An 18,604-nucleotide genomic window follows, 5' to 3' on the forward strand; every position below is an offset into this window, starting at 1 on the left:
CTTTCACTTCCTTGGTGAACCCAAAGAAAATATAAAAATGCAGAGTGTGAAGGATAAATAAATACATGTTAATAATTTTAAATGCAGTTAGGCAAGGACATGACAATTTTATCAATAATTCTGAAAAGGTTAACTTTGAGGCATTTACTTTTTCAATATCTCAGTCATTCCTGTATTTATTCATGCCACTGAAGACTTCATACATTATAACAAATATTCTAGGTTCCAAAGTCTCTTTTTTTGTGACAAAACAGTCTATTCATGCTATATTATTACCCATGTATGTTATACTTCTGAATAAGATGAAGGAGTATCTTACTCAATAACACAGTTCATATTAATCTCACTCTTTCAAGATCTGCAACTTTCTTATTGATAGAAAACATTGTGTGTTATTAGGTGGATATTTTAATGCACTCTAGTGCCCTCCTATAGTATTCATAGGACAATAAAAGTATCATTTTATGCTAAGCCAATTATTTTTTCTGCTCTACTTCAAATATTGCATTCCTGTTGCAAATTTTCTATCTTGTTGAGAGGGAAATATTTCCCTCATTTGTAAGGAACAGTCCATGCTCTATCACTGACTTTGTTCACATAGTTTCTTTGGCAGACACATATCCATTTATTTGACATGTTGCTATTGTATAGAGTGCCAAGTATATACTTATTGCAAGAACTTTGGATGCTCCCTCTCTTTGCTAAGAACATTTTTTTAATTAGGTATTTTCCTCAATTACATTTCCAATGCTATCCAAAAAGTCCCCAATACACTCCCACCCCCATTCTCCCACCCACCCACCCCCACCCCTTGGCCCTGGCATTCCCCTGTACTGGGGCATATAAAGTTTGCAAGTCCAATGGGCCTCTCTTTCCAGTGATGGCCGACTAGGCCATCTTTTGATACAGCTAGTCAAGAGCTCTGGGGTACTGGTTAGTTCATAATAATGTTCCACCTATGGGGTTGCAGTTCCCTTTAGCTCCTTGGGTATTTTCTCTAGCTCCTCCATTGGGGGCCCTGTGATCCATCCAATAGCTGACTGTGAGCATCCACTTCTGTGTTTGCTAGGCCCCTGCATTTTCTCACAAGAGACAGCTATATCTGGGTCCTTTCAGCAAAATCTTGCTAGTGTATGTAATGGTGTCAGCGTTTGGAAGCTGATTATGGAATGGATCCCTGGATATGGCAGTCTCTAGATGGTCCATCCAGAGGAAAAAAGACAGCATTTTCAACAAATGGTGCTGGCACAACTGGCGGTTATCATGTAGAAGAATGCGAATTGATCCATTCCTATCTCCTTGTACCAAGGTCAAATCTAAGTGGATTAAGGAACTCCACATAAAACCAGAGACACTGAAACTTATAGAGGAGAAAGTAGGGAAAAGCCTCGAAGATATGGGTACAGGGGAAAAATTTCTGAATAGAACAGCAAAGGCTTGTGCTGTAAGATCGAGAATCAATAAATGGGACCTCATAAAGTTGCAAAGCTTCTGCAAGGCAAAAGACACTGTCAATAAGACAAAAAGACCCCCAACAGATTGGGAAAGGATCTTCACCTATCCTAAATCAGATAAGGGACTAATATCCAATATATATAAAGAACTCAAGAAGGTGGACTCCAGAAAATCAAATAACCCCGTTAAAAAGTGGGGCTCAGAACTGAACAAAGAATTCTCACCTGAGGAATACTGAATGACAGAGAAGCACCTGAAAAAATATTCAACATCCTTAATCATCAGGGAAATGCAACTCAAAACAACCCTGAGATTCCACCTCACACCAGTCAGAATGGCTAAGTTCAAAAATTCAGGTGACAGCAGATGCTGGCGAGGATGTGGAGAAAGAGGAACACTCCTTCATAGTTGGTGGGATTGCAAGCTGGTACAACCACTCTGGAAATCAGTTTGGCGGTTCCTCAGAAAACTGGACATAATACTACCAGAGGATCCAGCAATACCTCTCCTGGGCATATATCCAGAAGATGTTCCAACTGGTAAGAAGGACACATGCTCCACTATGTTCATAGTAGCCTTATTTATAATAGCCAGAAGCTGGAATGAACCCAGATGCCCCTCAACAGAGGAATGGATACAGAAAATGTGGTACATTTACACAATGGAGTACTACTCAGCTATTAAAAGGAATGAATTTATGAAATTCCTAGGCAAATGGATGGATCTGGAGGGCATCATCTTGAGTGAGGTAACATATTCACAAAGGAACTCACACAATATGTACTCACTGATAAGTGGATATTAGCCTAAAAACTTAGGATACCCAAGATATAAGATACAATTTGTTAAACGCATGAAACTCAAGAAGAACAAAGACCAAAGTGTGGACACTGTGCCACTTCTTGGAATTGGGAACAAAACACCCATGGAAAAAGTTACAGAGATAAAGTTTGGAGCTGTGAAGAAAGGATGGACCATCTAAAGACTGCCATTTCCAGGGATCCATCCCATAATCAGCTTCCAAACGCTAAGAACATTTTTATAAGTCCTTACCAAACATAGTTCTTTGTTTCCTGAAGTAATCTGTTTGCAGTATCTATGGAAGAAACTACTTTCCTGTCTGCTTTCTGGGAAAACAAAAACAAAAACAACTTTTATCTTCATAAAAGCAAACTAGTCCAAATCTCAGCATGGAGGGATCATGAAATTTGACCATTAACTGAGAAGTTATTGACAACTGATATTTTCTAGGACTCAGTGATTAACTTTAATAAGGGTGTAACCCCTAAGAGACTATCCATACTCAAAGCAGTTGGTCTTCAACCTGTGCACATACAGACAGTGTGTTTTCCTTGATCTTTCATTTGTTTTGATGGAGCACAAGGAGGGGAGAGGAAAAAAATGAAAATAAAATAGGGGAAGAACTGGAGTAGAGGAAAAGGTAATTGATTTAATCACAATTATATATGTGGAAATTTCCAGTAATTAAAATATAGCATTGATCTAAATGACTCAATAGCTACGCTTTAAAGATAATTTTGTTGTACTTTTAACAATCTAACCTAAAAATTTGTGAAATCAACTTGAATGTTTTATAAAAGATAATTACATTGAGTATAATTAATATAAATATGTACAGAATTATGAATGTGCTGATTAATGATGTCTAATTTGTGTTTTGTACCGAGAGAGAGAGTGGTGCTGTTTGGACTTGTGGCCTTGTTGGAATAGGTGTATCACTCTGGGTGCAGGCTGTGATATCCTACCTCTAGGACCCTGGAAGCTCTGATTCTGCTAGCAGCCTTCAGATTAAGATGCACAATTCCCAGCTCCTCCTATACCTTGCCTGCCTGGATGGTGATATGTTGCAGCCTTGATGATACTTGACTGAACCTCTGGAGCTGTAAGTAGCCCCAATTACACATTGTCATTTATAAGATTTGCCTTGGTCATGGTGTCTGTTCACAGCAGTAAAAGCCTAACTGAGACACTGGGTGTGGTTGTTTCAATATGCTGGTCTCAGAGAGTATCACTATTAAGAGGTGAGGGCATGCTGAGGTAGATTTGGCTTTGCTGGAAGAAATGTGTTACTGTGGGAGTGAGAATTGAGACCCTTCTCCTGGCTACCAGTGACAAAAGCTTCTCCTGTTTTAATTCAGAAGCAGATGTACATTCTTACCTCTTCAAATGCTATGACTATCTAGACCTATGAACCAATAAGCCAGCCCCAATTCAAAGTTATTTTTCTATTAAAGTTGCTTTGGTCATGCTGTCTCTGTAGAACAATAGAAACCCTAACTAAGTCAGACTTTGCCAACAGGAATGAGATATTGACATAATAGGCCTGACCTTGTGTTTGTTTGGAGAAATGTGGATTGGGGACTTTAGATTTGGAAAGTGGTGCATTGCATTAAGGGGTGCCTTTGACCCATCCTACAAGAAATACAGAAGAAATTGGTACTGAGGGTGATTTAAAGTGATGCAAAAGGTTTTATAGGAGGAAGATATCAGTATGTGGCCTAGAAACTGTTTGAGTGGCATTTTGGTGAAGAATCTGGCTGCTTTTGCCATTATCTGAAGAGACTGAGGAGGCCCAGTCTAGCATGAAGAGAGTCAGAAAAATTACATGACAACTGAAGTCTAACAAGAGCCCAGCATAGACTTTGTCCTCTGGTTCATTCTCATGAAAGTGTTTTAATGGAGTTTACCAAGGTGATAAAGCAAAAATATAAAATATGAGGGGCAAGACTTAAAGGAGCACTAAGAAGAGAAATGGAGCTGGATCCTGTGTGGAAGGAGATAAGCAGCTTAAGGGAGTGATGATCTCAGTGCAAGATTCCAACTACCTAAGCTTATTGTTATTACACCTAAACTAGCAATAGTTATGTGATATTCAGCAGTATTACCTGGTTATAGTTTTTATTTGTACTTTTATTTGTACTTTTAATGTGGAATGCACTAGTATATAGAATAGGAGGGTCCTCTTGTGATCCAGAACTTGAAGCTGAATGCACAGGCTTTTGATTTATATCTTGAAGAACCATGGCCATGAGATGCTTAAGGAGATCTCCAAATTCAAGATCAGTCTAGAACAGAGAGAGTTTCAGGTAGAGAAACGCTTAGAGCCAGGAATGGTAGATCATGGCATTAATCCCAGCATTCAGAAGACAGAGCCCTGAATCTCTGAGTTCAACATTAGTCAACAGAGCAAGTTCTAGTACCACCAAGCTTAGGCAGTGAGTGAAATCATTAAAAATGGAGATTTGTTGATGATGTAATAGAACAAGGGGGCATTTTCCAGCCCTTGCAAGGAGCAGAACTTGGTGGCTTCAGCCACATAGCTCTGCTTTTACAGTCAAGAAGAGGGGGTTACTGGAACAATTGATAATGCTTAGCAGGAGCTTAGAAATTAGCAGTGGTTATGAAGAGACCAACAGTGCAGACTCTCTGGCATCACTTACATATACACTCCTTTGACTTCTTCTTTCCCATTTCCTTCCCCTTAATCCCCTTTATGTGTCCTATTGCTTATTAATTTGATGCTGTCGATTGGCTTGGTATTTATTGCTTTTATTATGCTTAGAAATGTATCTTGTATAATCCTAGTCAGGCAGACTTTTAACAAGAAGTTGTGTAGGGTTTTTCAGCATCCAATAATGTGATAATGGGGTTTTTAATTCAGTGTTTTTATTTTTTTCAGGGGTATGTTTGTTTTTTTGTTTTGTTTTGTTTTTTGTTTTGGATTGAGTTGATGGATGTTCCTATATTGATCCATACCTGAATCTCTAAAATGAAGCCTAGTTGGACATTCTAGATGGTGTCTTTGATGTCTTCTTGGATTCTGTGTGTGATATTTGAATGAGTTATTTTCCATCAATATATACAATGGAAATTCTTCTCTGATTCCCTTTTCATGTTGTGTCTTTTTGTGATTTAGTTACCACGTTGACTGTGGCCTCAGAGAAGGAGTTTGGCAATGTTCATTCTGTTTGTTTTTAGTGGAGTAGTTGGAGGACTATTGGTATTAGGTCTTCTTTAAAAGACTGGGAGAATTCTGCATTAAAACCATGTGGACCTGGGGTTTTTTTTGTTTGTTTTTTTGTTTTTTTTGTTTTTTTGTTTTTTTGTTTGTTTGTTTGTTTTTTCAGGGGTGGTAAGTGAATGATTTGACGAGTTCTTATTTTCTCTTAGGGAATATAGGATTATTTAGTTACTTTATTAGATCTAGATTCAACTATGGTAATTGATATCTTTCTAGAATATCACCCATTTCATTTTGATTTTTTTTAATATTTTGGAGTTTAGGCATTCTTTTGAAGTCAGACCTAATTATTTTTTGAAGTTTCTCAGTGTTTATTGTTATATTTTCCCTTTTCATTTCAGATTTTGATAATTTGGATATTGTCTATCTGCCTTTTAGTTCATTTGGGTAAGGGGTTGTCTATCTTGTTGATTTTCTCAAAAAGCCATCTCTTGGATTCCTTGAGTCTTTTAATTACCCTCTTTGTTTCTTATTGATTGATTTAATTTCTGTCTTACTTCCTGTCATCCAATCCTAACAAACATTCAATGGGATGAGGGTTTGCCTCACCTTGGGAACTACACCATGTAATAAACAAAGCTCTTGCTGTTCTCTGTGGTGGGTGATGCACATGACATCCTCACTAAAAACCCTGCATAACCAGGTTTAAGGGTGTATTGAATTATCCCACTCTGTCAGTGTTACCTGCAAGGTGCCATGAGACATTAACCAAAGTGAGTATACACCTCCACTCTATTTTTCACTTCGTTCTTTCCAGTCATACTGGAAAAATTATAATGGGTTCCTGAATGTACACACACACACACACACACAGAGAGAGAGAGAAAGAGACAGAGAGACAGAGTGACAGACAGATGGAAAGAATTTGTGGGAGATATGTTCCTTCTACTATTTTGTTTGCTAAGAAGGAACTCATGTTTCTAGGATTGGTACCAAGGATGAATACCAGTTGATGTGTCTCATCAGCTGATCATCTCAACCAAAACATTTCATGAGTTTTAACTGTATGTTTTTGTGATGTTTGTATTTGTGTTTGTATGTGTGTGTGTGTGTGTGTCATTGATTGACATTGTGCACATTCTTTGCCAACATAGAATAATGTGAACAAAAAGACAGTACAAATGGAATCTCTGGAGGAAGCTGGGGGGTGGGTAGTCTGGAGGTTAGAGTGATTTGACAGCCCCTCTGGAGATCTTCTTTTAATTGTAGGTTACACCTCGAACGCAATAGTGCTCATTATTTTTCTTGTGCTGTAGCCCACAGACTAGGGATGAACCTACTCCATTGTGAAGGCTAACAAATATTCTACCACTGAATTACATCCCAGGGCTGGAACCCAATTCATCTTCTGCAACAATTACAGGGTAGGCTGGATGAAGACACTCAACCAACAATATGGCCATCTCATGACTGGTTCATGAGAATGGCTTACAAAATGCTTTCAAGACTGAGAATTTTTAGCTATCTGGGAGAGAAAATAAGGAGACTCTCTCCACACTGTACATTAAGGACCATTTAGTCTGTTAAAGGCTGACATAGATAATTGAGTCATGTCACATGTGAAAGTAAAAAAAAAAACAAAAAAAAAAACAGATTAATGTATGCATCTATTAGGTTTTACCAAACACTTCACCATATATGAGTAGACTTAGAAAGACTCAAGCCCCTCCAGGTTCTAAGTTATTCAAGGAGTCCCCACAAATACAATAGTAACATGCTAGTGTAGTCTAAATTTTGTCTCACTAGTCTCACCTGATTTCTAGAGTACTGCTGTGTGAGGCATTGGGCTAGGCACAGACAGGCTGGTCTCCAGTTGAACTGTGGTCTGAACCCCAGAAGGGTGATAATTCACCTACATGACATGGTAGGCATTCCCTTTTGCTTCTGGTACTCTGGCTCCTGTCTAAGTCACTGCCCCCCACAGCACCCACATGGGTAGCATGGCTAGAAGTAAAGTAGGCAATTTCCCAAGCTTCTTACCTTCAGTCTAAACTCCTCCAGAGTTACCTAGGAACATTAAAAAATGAGTATATGTGTGGCTGCTTGGCTCCACCTTGCTCTCTCACATCTCTCTCTCTCTCTCTTACTTCCTACTGTCATCCTATCTCTTTGTCTTCTCCTCTCCTCCTCTCCTCTCCTCTCCTCTCCTCTCCTCTCCTCTCCTCTCCTCTCCTCTCCTCTCCTCTCCTCTCCTCTCCTCTCCTCTCCTCTCCCTCTCTACATCTCTCTCTCTCTCTCTCTAGCCTTTCCCCTCTCCCCTCCTCTTTCTCTCTCTCTCTTTCTCTCTCTCTCCCATCTCTCTTTCCCCTGCCTTGATATAATAAAGCTCTAAAACCACAGATTGTCTCTGTTCATCAGGGCTGTGCTCAGTCTCGCCAGAATGGGAACCTCTCTTTCCTCATCCCTCTCTCCCATTACCGCAGGGCTTTAGAGAGTAGCCCTGGGGCTCCCAGGTTGGGCTTTCCATTTTCTACTCAAGGAAGAGTGAGTCAGAGGCTTGGATGCCAACACGGGGCTGAGTGAAAAGAGTCTGGCAGCCCTCCCATGTCCACCTGACCAGAGCATAGGTGGGACTCTGGTTGGGCTTTGGGTCTTTCCTCTCTCTCTTCACCAGGGCCCCCTTTTAGTTTCCACACTGCTGATGAATTTCTCTGTCAGTTCATAAAAATCAGAAGACCTAAAGTACAGAGTAACCAAAGCCTCTATCCTGATACTCTGCTGAGATTTTAAATGTTCTGTGTGTCAATACTATTTGGTGAATATTTCCTCCACACTATAATGCTCTGACTAATCTCCAGCCTCAATTAATTATTTCTATATCATTAATTGGACAGCAGTAATCTGGAAGAAGCCCTTTCTCAATATACTCCCAGATCTGCTATGGGAAAAGGTCAGCTACAACTGTGTCTCCTAGGTTCCCCCTTGCACGGGCATGCTCTCCACCAGAAACATGTGGCCACAGCTGCAGGCTCCATTCACTGTGGCTGCTTTCGAGCTTCCTCCCCACATTGCTCATGTTAAGATATTTTTGTTCTTACTAAGAGGGTTTCATCACAGCCTACAGGAAGCCATACTCAGTTCTGAATTTTAAGGATATGCCTAATCTACATGGTCATCCTAGATTATCAGTAAAAGATCTACTCTAAAATTGAAAATCAGGGATGCTGGGGTATGATCTTGAGCATACAAATAGCAGTGGTAACACTAGAGCCCTGCATAAATGCCAGGCAGCCTAGGAGAATGAGCATGCACAGCTCAAGCACCTGCACCTACACATCTCCTGAGATTTCTCCACTTACTTGGAGGTGGTCCAGTCAACCTGATACAACACATGCACTAGAAGGACAAAGGGCACCAGCAGAAGGTGTGGGGAATCTACTGCTCTCTCAAAACACCCACATGTGGCCTAACAGTCGCTAAACAGGGTCTATCATTCCTTCTTCTGGCCTCTGAGTTTACTACACTCAGGAAGGGCTGCTGACATACAGTAGGAAATAAAACCATTCACGTAAATAACTATATCTCTAAACAGCACAAAAACAACAAAAAAAAAACCCAAACAAACAAAAAACCACAGCAAATGTATGTTCAAGAACAACATGATCTACCAAATGATATTTCAAAGCCTGACTTAGAAAGCCATTATCTCTATTGTGTGGTTGTCACTGATGCTGTAGTGCAAGCAAAACTGAGGCACATGGCTCTGGCCTTCCTGATTTAATTTCTATTCCCTTGGGAATGTTTTTATTTCCTCAGCAGCATAGGAGCAATGACTGTATATTAATCAATATCAGGTCCACAGTGTCAGTCAAGTATGTGTGTGAAAGAGTACTATATTTTAGGTGTAGTAGAATATATAGCAGCATGAATACAGTGTGGAACTGATTGCACCATAAAGTGTGTTTCCAAGGAGTAAGCCACATATATCCACAAGAGACCATCTTCTTGTATACCCCTTGGTGACAGTGACTTCACTCTGTAGCCCAGGCTGCCTAACACTTACAGAGATCCATTTCTGCCTGTTGGTTCTAGGTTTACAGGAGGGGAGAGGAAACCTGAATAAGGAAGATGGTCTCAAGAGTCAAGAGTTGTAATTCAATTTTTATTTATAAGAAATACAATGTTTAATAAACAAGCTTTAAAAGTAAAATTACTAAGAAGAGATAAAAGAAAAATGTAACCATGAAAACTAAACAAAAACATATAACTTCAGCAAAACCTAAATAAAGAATAAAACAATAAAGAGCAAAACACGTTAACTGAAAATTATTGTACATCAGCACCTGTTCACTGCATATAAAGTAGTACAGTCCTACAGCCTGTATCTCCTGTTGGACTGATGTTGGCAGGGCAGTCACCTCACTGGTCTCTCAAGAGGTGTTGCCAGAGCAGGAAAGGGAATAACACCCTGAATTAGCTGGCTCACTGGCTTCCTCCTATTCACACAGAGGAAATGTACTGAGTGTAATAAGATTCATCCAAGGTAGAATATGGATGTTCAGGATGGAGTTCAGCAGGGGGCTCCTGAGGTGGAAACTCATTCTGCAGGAGGCTCTCTTCCTGGGCTGTGAACATTTCAGCTCTTGCTGGAGTCTCTGAGTCCTAGGAGAGGAAGGCAGGTCTTAAGACACAGACTTGATGGAGACCTAAATATCAGCTGTCAGACTACTGACTCCTACCACCTCAACAGGACAGTTAATACTGATCTATTATCTGAAACCATTGCTGTTATATTCATGCAGGGCAAAATGTCAAACAACACTCACAAACACATGAACTGGCAAGCTGTCACTCAGACTTCTATGCTTGCAAACTAAGAATTGGGCAATAGGAAGAGACCTCATTGGATTGCAAGAAGAAAGGAGAAGCCCACCAGCCCCCTAGATTAATGACCATGAGAAGCATTCATTTGATATTTGCATTCGATTTTAACCCTGGAAGGTTCTTCTCACCTCAAGTCACATGACCCTTGCATCACCTCTGTCCCAGGACCTAGATGCTGCTCATAGCTCTGCATACCATCCCACTTATCATGAACACATGCAGAAATGTGGCGTGTTATTCATCTGTCACCCTTTCTAGACTTCAGATTAAAGCAGAGCAGCAAGATACACTTGCCAATGATTTAGTTTCTGACAAGAGGCTATCTTCCCAGAATATGTGTGTATAAAAAGAGCAATGAACAACTACATTCCATGAGGTGGGTAGCTGTGGGAGTGTGGATTAGAAAGGTGGTAGGGGAAAGCAAAGATGAATCTAATGGGGCCAATGGTGTCAGACATTATTGGCTTGACTGAGCTGCTTGTCCCTACCTGAACTTGTTGGGTCTCATGGTTGCTGGTCTGTTCCTGTTCGTCTTTACCATTCAGGTTCAAGTCAACCAAATATTTCTCAATGAGAGCCCAATCAATCTGTACATCCTCGCTCTCCTGCTTCAGTGTCACGGACATCTTAATACGATTCTTCTCCATCATGAGCCGGCTATGTAGGTTTCTGGAAACAACCATTGCATAGTAAGATCCTGCAGCCTCCTCCTCTCATTCTTATGTATAGGCCCATTATCCCCACCAGGACCCTGGTTCCCATGAAGACCTTATACAATCCCACTCAATAAATCCATGACAGCTGCACAAACAGTAAACAGCCGTTTCAGGGAAGAAGAAATTTTTGCCACAGCCCTAACACTAATAAGGGTCCATGTCTCTCCAAAAGAAAGAGGGGTCTCCATCTATCCATGACTGCCCAATGCACTAGGGCAATATCAATTAGTAGGGTGCAAATACCATCAGAGTAGATCAGCAGACCCAATGGGAGGGCATTCTATCCTTGTGTTATGTCACACTCAGCTCTCTAAAACACTGCCTGAGAACCAGGCTCTCATTACTACATAATAACCATGCACAATCACTCTTCTGTTGAGAGGCTTCTAAGGATGCCTGGACAATGCTGGGAGGGGTAACTGTCTCTTACAGATCTATGAAAACTGAGTCTATTATCCCACAACACACTGATGGCTAAAAGCAGAAGGGGTAGAACCAGAATTGCAGACTCTCCAGTCCAGAAACCAAGGAAGGCAGAAATTGCCTTTCCACTGTTGATTGGCTTGCTAACTGGTACTTACAAATAGAAGTTTATCTCCTTCCTGAGCTCCTGGATGATCTCTTGGGCCTCAATTATCTCCAACTCTATGTTGTTCACAGAGGACATGATCTGCCTCTTCTTTAATGAGAGTTGTTCATAAAATGGATTTATCTTCTCCAAGGGCCTGGTCATAGGAAGTCAGAACTCCATGAACATGGGCATTTAGGAACACATTTCTCAGGCTGAGTGCTGGACTACCCCAGGCATGGAAAGCACATTCTGGATTCTATATACTGGGATGATCTTCAGCTTTGAAAATTTGTTATCCTGGTGCAGGACAGCAGAAGCTAAGCATGAACATGAAGGGTTCCCTGGCTCCATGTGTTCAATCAGTAGGGTTAAATATTTCAGTCTAACCAGCTCTGTTCTCAAGAGCCTAGGACACAGATCTTTGCCCACCAGAGACCTGTGATTACATTTTTCCTGTTTTCCCAACTGGGGTGGTAAATCCTAAATAACTTATATTAGAGAAACAGACATGACACATAATCCTGGAGACATCAGGATCATGCTATCTGCACAGCTTTATAATATGCCCAAGGGATACAAGGGTATGGACAATTGTGACCACATAGGCAAAGAGCAGTGTTGAATAAAGTGGGGGGCTCTGAGACTTCAGCACTAACATCAGCTTGACATTGTTATGATGATAAATCCTCAATCCAAAACACAGACCCTATAAGTTCCCAAGTTTGGAGGAAAAATTAAACATACAAAACTCATCCACATGTAGGACATGTGAACACACAGACTCACAGACTTGAAAACACACACACACAAAGAGGAGAAAAGGAAACAGTCAGAGAATGAGAGACAGAGACAGAAACAGAGAGCACAATGAGATGCCAAAGAAATGTATACAACATTACTATCTCGCAGCATAAGGCAACAAAGAGGAACAGGAATGAGCCCCAGGCCTCCTATACATGCACTGAGAAGTAGAATGTGGGACCAGGCCCCTCTAGATAATACGAGGAGCTTCCAAGCACTCAGTCACCTGTCAGGCAAGTATAAACACTCACCATAAACTCATATTACCTAGGACCTCACAAAGCCATATCCTGTCAAGTGCTTTCCAAGTGCATGCTAGGAAATCACTCTCCACTGCCTCTATCCCTGAATTCTTCACTCAGAATACAAGTATTTCTTTTCTACTGGAGGATGCAGAAGAAGAGTCCATTTCTCATCTCCCTCCTGACCAAGCTTCAGTTTCTGCCTCTCCACCATGAAGTATTCATGGATATGAGGCTGGGAATAGGGAAGATCTGGTGTTACATCTTTATAGGTCCCACCTCCTTCAAAGGATAAGATGAGGCTGACATTGAAGACCCCATACTGACACCACAGGGTTTGAAGCAATGAGTACCTCTTTTTCATGGATCTCTCTGTGAAAGTGATCAGGCGATCTCTCTGCTCATTTCTCTTCTGGGTAATGAGGTGCAGCTCTGTGGTCAGCCTCTCCATTTCCATTTTGAACTCTTTCTCGCTTAAGTCAGGCACAGTGAGTGATATCTTTCTGGGAGCCCCTGTAGGTAGAAGAACACAAGAATAATTTCAAGTGAGAATGCAGAGTGTTGGTAGATCATCAAGAAAGAAAACCTGCCTGGAAACTACTGACACTTGAAGGAGTTTGGTCTGGGCTTGAGATGCCACCACTTTGGGTCTCAGTTCTACCAGTACTCTAGAGAGACAAGGAGATGTAAACAGCCAGGTGTTTCCTCTGTCTCCCCAAACATGCTTATTATTACCAGAGAGATGGCTTACTCAGGATGATTATCAACTGAAGAGAGTGCAATTTGGCTTCAGAGCCATCATTCCCATGGTTTCACAAGTCAGATGGTAAAATCACTATTCTCAAGTACTTTAGTGCTTGGAGATCCTTAGATCTCGTACCCAGTTATGCTAGGCCTAGTATGTGGGCTTGAAAAGTCATGCAGTGTGAGAACATGGTCAAAATACTATCAATTCCCCCTACTGAAACACCAAACACCCAAGAAGTAGCAAGAGGATTCCATCTCTGTCTGGGTGTATCTACTCTGACAGGTCTGTGGTTACAGTATAGAAATACCTGCCACTAAACTGGTGATAAAGAAAGATAAAGTGGGAACTGCCATGGACAAGAGGTTAGAGTCTTTCTGAGAACATGAGGTCATGGCCTGGAGCACAATTCTCTCCATCATTCTACTCCCAAATAGCCACTGAAGCTAAAGAACCCTAGGAGTGAAATACAGTCATGCCCTTCCCTAAAAGGGCATAGGTTAGACACTCTGTGACTTCTGATGGTCTCTTTGTGTCCCCATGTAATACCCACAATACTCAGAGAATGTAAGTACTTGGAGTTCTTAGCATAAGAGTTTTGGCCTTGCCAACTCATGCTTAGAGGATGGAGAAAGAAATGTTCTGAAATCTTGATGTTCAAGAACTTTGATAATTATTGAATTTCTTTTACTACCCAGAGACTCCAGTTTCTGATCCACATTACTAGAAAGGCCATCTCAGGCCACCCCTTCCAGAGAGCTCAATATCCACTTCCCAGGACTTACTCCACATTCTCCAAGTCCACCTTCTTCTTCCTTCATTACTCTCTGATGGAAGGCCAGCATCTGTCCTCCTCTCTCTGGCCTCTCTCCCATTCACACTGGCTCTTCCAAAAAGATTGCGGAGCTGAGAAAACATGTCGACCAACCTTGTGGTTCGACACTGAGTGAGAATCCTAAGTGAGTTTGTTGCTACAACACTGGTGACATCACAGGACATGACAAGAACTTCAGGGATTGCTGATGTCATAGGCTACAACCATTGACTCCCTGCTAATGTTCTGCCTGTACTGACAGGAAGCTGAGGTGTAACCTGCCAGTATAGCTACAGACATTTTGTTCTCTGTCCAGCCCTTATTTCAGATTGTTGCTGTAATATGCTTGCCAATCACTGACATAGAAAAATAAATTGACTCAGAGCAAGGTCATGGAGATCACATCCTGCTGTGTTCTGCATGACATTTGTTAATCTTACATGTTCCACAAACAGATACCCTTTCCTGGGGACTCTCCTGGGACACAGCCATTGAGCACATCCTCCTTCCAAAGCCAGGGATTGTCCAGTCTTGATTGGCATTGCCTAAGTAATTCCTATGTGTTAATCTGTGTGTTTCCTTTCCAAAACCCTCTCAGAAATGTCTCATCCTACCTTAAAATTTCCTCAATCAGCAAATGAGCCATTAAAAACTACTGAGAAATCACATCAGTTTGAATATGTTGAGGTCTTGGGTGCTGAGCCATGGCTCCAGACATCTATCTTTGTTAACTTTTAAAGAAAAACAAAACAAAATAAAAACAAAACAAAACCACAGGGAGTGCATATGAAGTGGTCAGTTCTGATCAGGCCATTTTAGATATAACAGTGCATAGTGACTCTGAATTGAATTGGTCCTATATAGAGCTTTGTGGAACATTGTTTACCTGAGTTCAGTGTTTCTGTGGTTTGTTGGGTGAACCCTGGACAGGAACCCTTCCTTTCAGCAGCACATAAGACAATGAGCCGAGGTCAGGAATGGTGACATCTTGCTGTAAATTATGTTACCAGAAGAATGAGGGATTTATCCCTTGTGATAAGGATTAGTTGTCTCCTTGGTGCTTTTTAGGTCCCTGTTGGCCATGTGCAACAGGTTCAAAAGTCCAGTTCTGATGTATTTGGGATCCTCGTATGCCCATGATGATGCACTCAGACATGCTTAGAAACAACCAGAGCACTGTCAGAGAACATGATAATATAAGGGAGGGAACATTACTGACTTCTGTTGCAGGATATTTGATCTCAATGTAAACCCCAAGATTGTGCTATTTTGTGAAAAAGAAAAAACCCAAAAACAAAAAAACAAAAACAAAAACAAACAAAACCCTTTTTATGGTGTAGCTCATATCTAGCACAGGCTTTTAACCCAAGAGCTTTCTCAATGCTGTACTTTCTTGTCTGTCTCAGGTGTAGCACACACCTTTATTGCAAGACAAAATAAAATCAACTCCAGGTCAAGAGGCAGAAAAATTAACCAGTTGAAAGGGAATGAAAATAACTAAACCAAAGGAAGGTCTTTAAGTTCAAGGACATTTAAGACAGTGGGGAGAGGGATAAAGAATGTGTTCCTTCTAAGAGGTCAGCAGAGTAGGAAGGTCAGCTGGGTGCTTTTCCTGACTCTCTGAGCTGGCTCCTGAGTCTGCATTTGTAAAATGAAATGCCTGGCATATATGTGTGCGTGTGTGTGTGTGTGTGTGTGTGTGTGTCTGTTTTAAATTTATTTATTAATTATTCCATTTGATTACATCTCACATGATATACCTCTTCCTGGTTACCCCTCCAACAAACCTTGAAACCATATCTGCCCTCTCCTCCTTCCCTTTGCCTGGATGAGGGTGCTCCTCAACCCACTCACCCTTTCTTTCCCTACTGCTTTAACAACCCTCTACACTAGTGCATCAAAACTCTCCAGGACCAGGGACCTCCCCTCCCATTGCTTTCAACAAGGCCATCCTCTGTGACAATGTATCTGAAGCTATAGATCCCTCCTTATACACTCCTGGGTTTGTGGTCTAGTCTCTGGTAGCACTGGGTGGATGGTCCTTCCAGCAGATGTTGTTCTTCCAATAGATTTGGAATCTCTCTCTGCACTTCCAGCTTTTCCCCAAGATCCCCGAAGGAGTTCCATGAGCTCAGTCTAATGGTTGGTTCCAACTGTCAGTTGCTGTCCAGACCTCCAAAAGAACTGTCACTAGAGATTCCTGTCCCCAAGTGCCTCTTGACCACAGGAACAGTGTCTAGTTTTGTTACTGCAGACAGGATGGATTCCCAGGTAGGGCAGTCCCTGGATGTCCCTGCCTTCAGTCTCTTCTCCATTTCTTGTCCCTGTTCATCCTTTGCTCAGGAACATTTCTTGGTTATAAACTTTGAGAGGGGTAGGTGTAACCAACGCTTGACAGAGGGCAATGGGTGGAGTAGGTGTGGGGTGGGGTGGGCAGAAGAACACCTATCCACTGGAGGTGGTCCCTACAGGTTTTATCCTCCCCTTCTCTGAGCATTTCGTCTAAAGTCATCTCCTTTGGGTCTTGGAAGGCTCATGTTTCCCTGATATCTGGGACCCTCAAGAGGCTATCCTCTGTTCCTCAGCCCCAACCCCTACATATTTTTGTCTGACTTTCTGACCATCAGTACCTCTCTCCCAACACTTACAAATGCTGCCCCCCTTATTTCCTCCCCCTACACTTTCCCTTGCAGTTTCCCACTATACCTCCACCTACCATGATCATCTGTTCTCCCCTTAATGCAGGACTGAAGCATACATATACTGGTCTTCCTTCTAAGAACCATATGCTCTGTGGGTTGTATCATGGGCAGTGTGAGCTTTTTGGTTAGCATCCACTTATCAGTGGGTACATACATGGCTGTTCTTTTGGGTCTGGGTTACCTTACTCAGGATGACAGTTTCTAGTTTCCTTCCAATTGCCTGTGAATTGTATGAAGTCATTGTTCTTCATCGCTGAGTAGTACTCTATTCTGTAAATATACCACATTTTCTGTATCCATTCTTGGTTGAGAGACATCTGGGTTGATTCCAGCTTCTGGCTATCATAAATTAGTCTGGTATAAACATAGGGGAACATGTGTCCTTGTTATGTGTTGGGATATTTTTGAAATATTCACAGTAGAGGTATAGCTGGGTTTTGGTAAAACTATTTGCAATTTTCTCAGGAACCCCCAGATTGTCCCACCAGCAATAGAGGAGTGTTTCTCTTTCTCCACAGCCTGTCTTACATCTGCTGTCACCTTCAGTTTTGATTTTAGCCATTCTGATTTGTATGAGGTGTAATATCAAGATTGTTTTGCTTTGTATTTCCCTAATGACTAAGGATGTTTAACATTTCTATAAGTATTTATCAGGCATTTGATATTTGTCCATTGGAGTCTCTGTTTGGCTCTGTACACCAATTTATAATAAGGTTATTTAGTTCCCTGGAGTATATTTTTGGTTGAGAGACTTTTTTTTTTTGCTTTATGGAAAATTTATTGCAACTCTCCAACTGCGCATCATTCTTTCTTTTCAAGGTCTTGCTCTGCAGATTCCTTCGCCCTTTTTGCTCGGATGCCAAAGAGTTGGGCATTAGCACGGGCCATTCGGAGACTGGCAAAACCTTAAAGTTCTTCTCTTCTTCTGTGATAACTCTGGCCTTTTCCTTTCTGTACACATTCCGGATGGGCATCACGGGTCCTGTCAGCTGGGTGGCCAGCTTACGTTCTTCAGCAGAACTGTCTCCTTTCTTCGGAGCAGAAGGCTTCCTGGGGAACAGGATGAGCTTGGAGCAGTAGTCCTTCAGGCACTGCACATTGGCCTGCAGTGACACCATGGACTTGTTTCACCTCCTCGGGTCCACAGAGATGCCGATGGTGCGAGCCATTTTCTTGTGGATGCCAGCCACCCTGAGCTCCTCCAGGCTGAAGCCCCTGCCAGCCTGGACCTTGGTGTGGTATCTCACTGTAGGGCACCTCACGATGGGCCTGATGGGCGGGACACGGGGCGAGGGGCAATGCAATGAGCTTTCGCCTGCTGGGCCTTGCGCCTGCGGATCTTGTGCGCCAGCTGGTTGAACCAAGTGTCCACTCGCTGCTGCCAATCCTTGTGGAAGTGGGGCTTCAGGATCATGCCATTCTGGCTGGGCGCCATGGCTGCCTCCTATACAGTAGAACGGCCGAGCAGAAAGAACCGGGCACCCCAACGCACCCTGGGCTTGTAGGGAGTCACGACTTTTTTTTTAACTTAGAAATTTTTATTTATTCTTATTCTGTGTCTGTAGGTGTTTTTTTTTTTTTTTTCTGTGTACCACATGTATGCAAAGACAGAAGAAGGCATCAGATCCTCCAGCACTGGAGTTGTTGACATTTGTTAGCTGCTTCATGAGTGCTGGGAGGTTGGGAGACTTC

At 41.9% G+C, this 18,604-nt stretch overlaps 1 protein-coding gene and 1 pseudogene across 2 annotated transcripts; both read right to left on the reverse strand.

Moving 5' to 3' along the window:
* Window positions 1–9,928: 9,928 nt before the first annotated feature.
* LOC147004938 (disks large homolog 5-like) lies at window positions 9,929–16,161 on the reverse strand. Of its 2 annotated transcripts, XM_085836113.1 has the most exons (6): window positions 16,132–16,161; window positions 14,182–14,302; window positions 13,005–13,164; window positions 11,619–11,768; window positions 10,810–10,990; window positions 9,929–10,099 (listed from the first exon to the last, which is right to left on the reverse strand). In XM_085836113.1, exons 1-6 carry the CDS (start codon window positions 16,159–16,161, stop codon window positions 9,938–9,940), a joined length of 804 nt encoding a protein of 267 aa, XP_085692239.1. In that variant the 3' UTR covers window positions 9,929–9,937. The 2 variants fall into 2 exon arrangements, with proteins under 2 accessions (XP_085692239.1, XP_085692238.1); XM_085836112.1 differs by lacking the exon at window positions 16,132–16,161 and having other exon boundaries at window positions 14,182–14,314.
* Window positions 16,162–17,713: 1,552 nt separating this feature from the next.
* On the reverse strand, window positions 17,714–18,369 carry LOC147004939 (large ribosomal subunit protein eL13 pseudogene; annotated as a pseudogene).
* Between the last annotated feature and the right edge of the window lie 235 nt (window positions 18,370–18,604).

Source organism: Mus caroli, unplaced genomic scaffold (assembly GCF_978045245.1).
Source record: "Mus caroli unplaced genomic scaffold, Mus_caroli_1 scaffold_4, whole genome shotgun sequence".
NCBI classification, from domain to species: domain Eukaryota; kingdom Metazoa; phylum Chordata; class Mammalia; order Rodentia; family Muridae; genus Mus; species Mus caroli.

Bases quoted from the DNA above. Each gene is read 5' to 3' on its own strand.
- LOC147004938 (XM_085836113.1), bottom strand. From the start codon at position 16,161: ATGGCCTTGTTGAAAGCAATGGGAGGGGAG. The intron at 13,165-14,181 runs GTAAGTCCTGGG...TTCTACCTACAG, and splicing joins GTGGACTTGGAGAATGTGGA to GGGCTCCCAGAAAGATATCA. The intron at 11,769-13,004 runs GTACTCATTGCT...CTGACTTCCTAT, and splicing joins GAGAGATCCATGAAAAAGAG to GACCAGGCCCTTGGAGAAGA.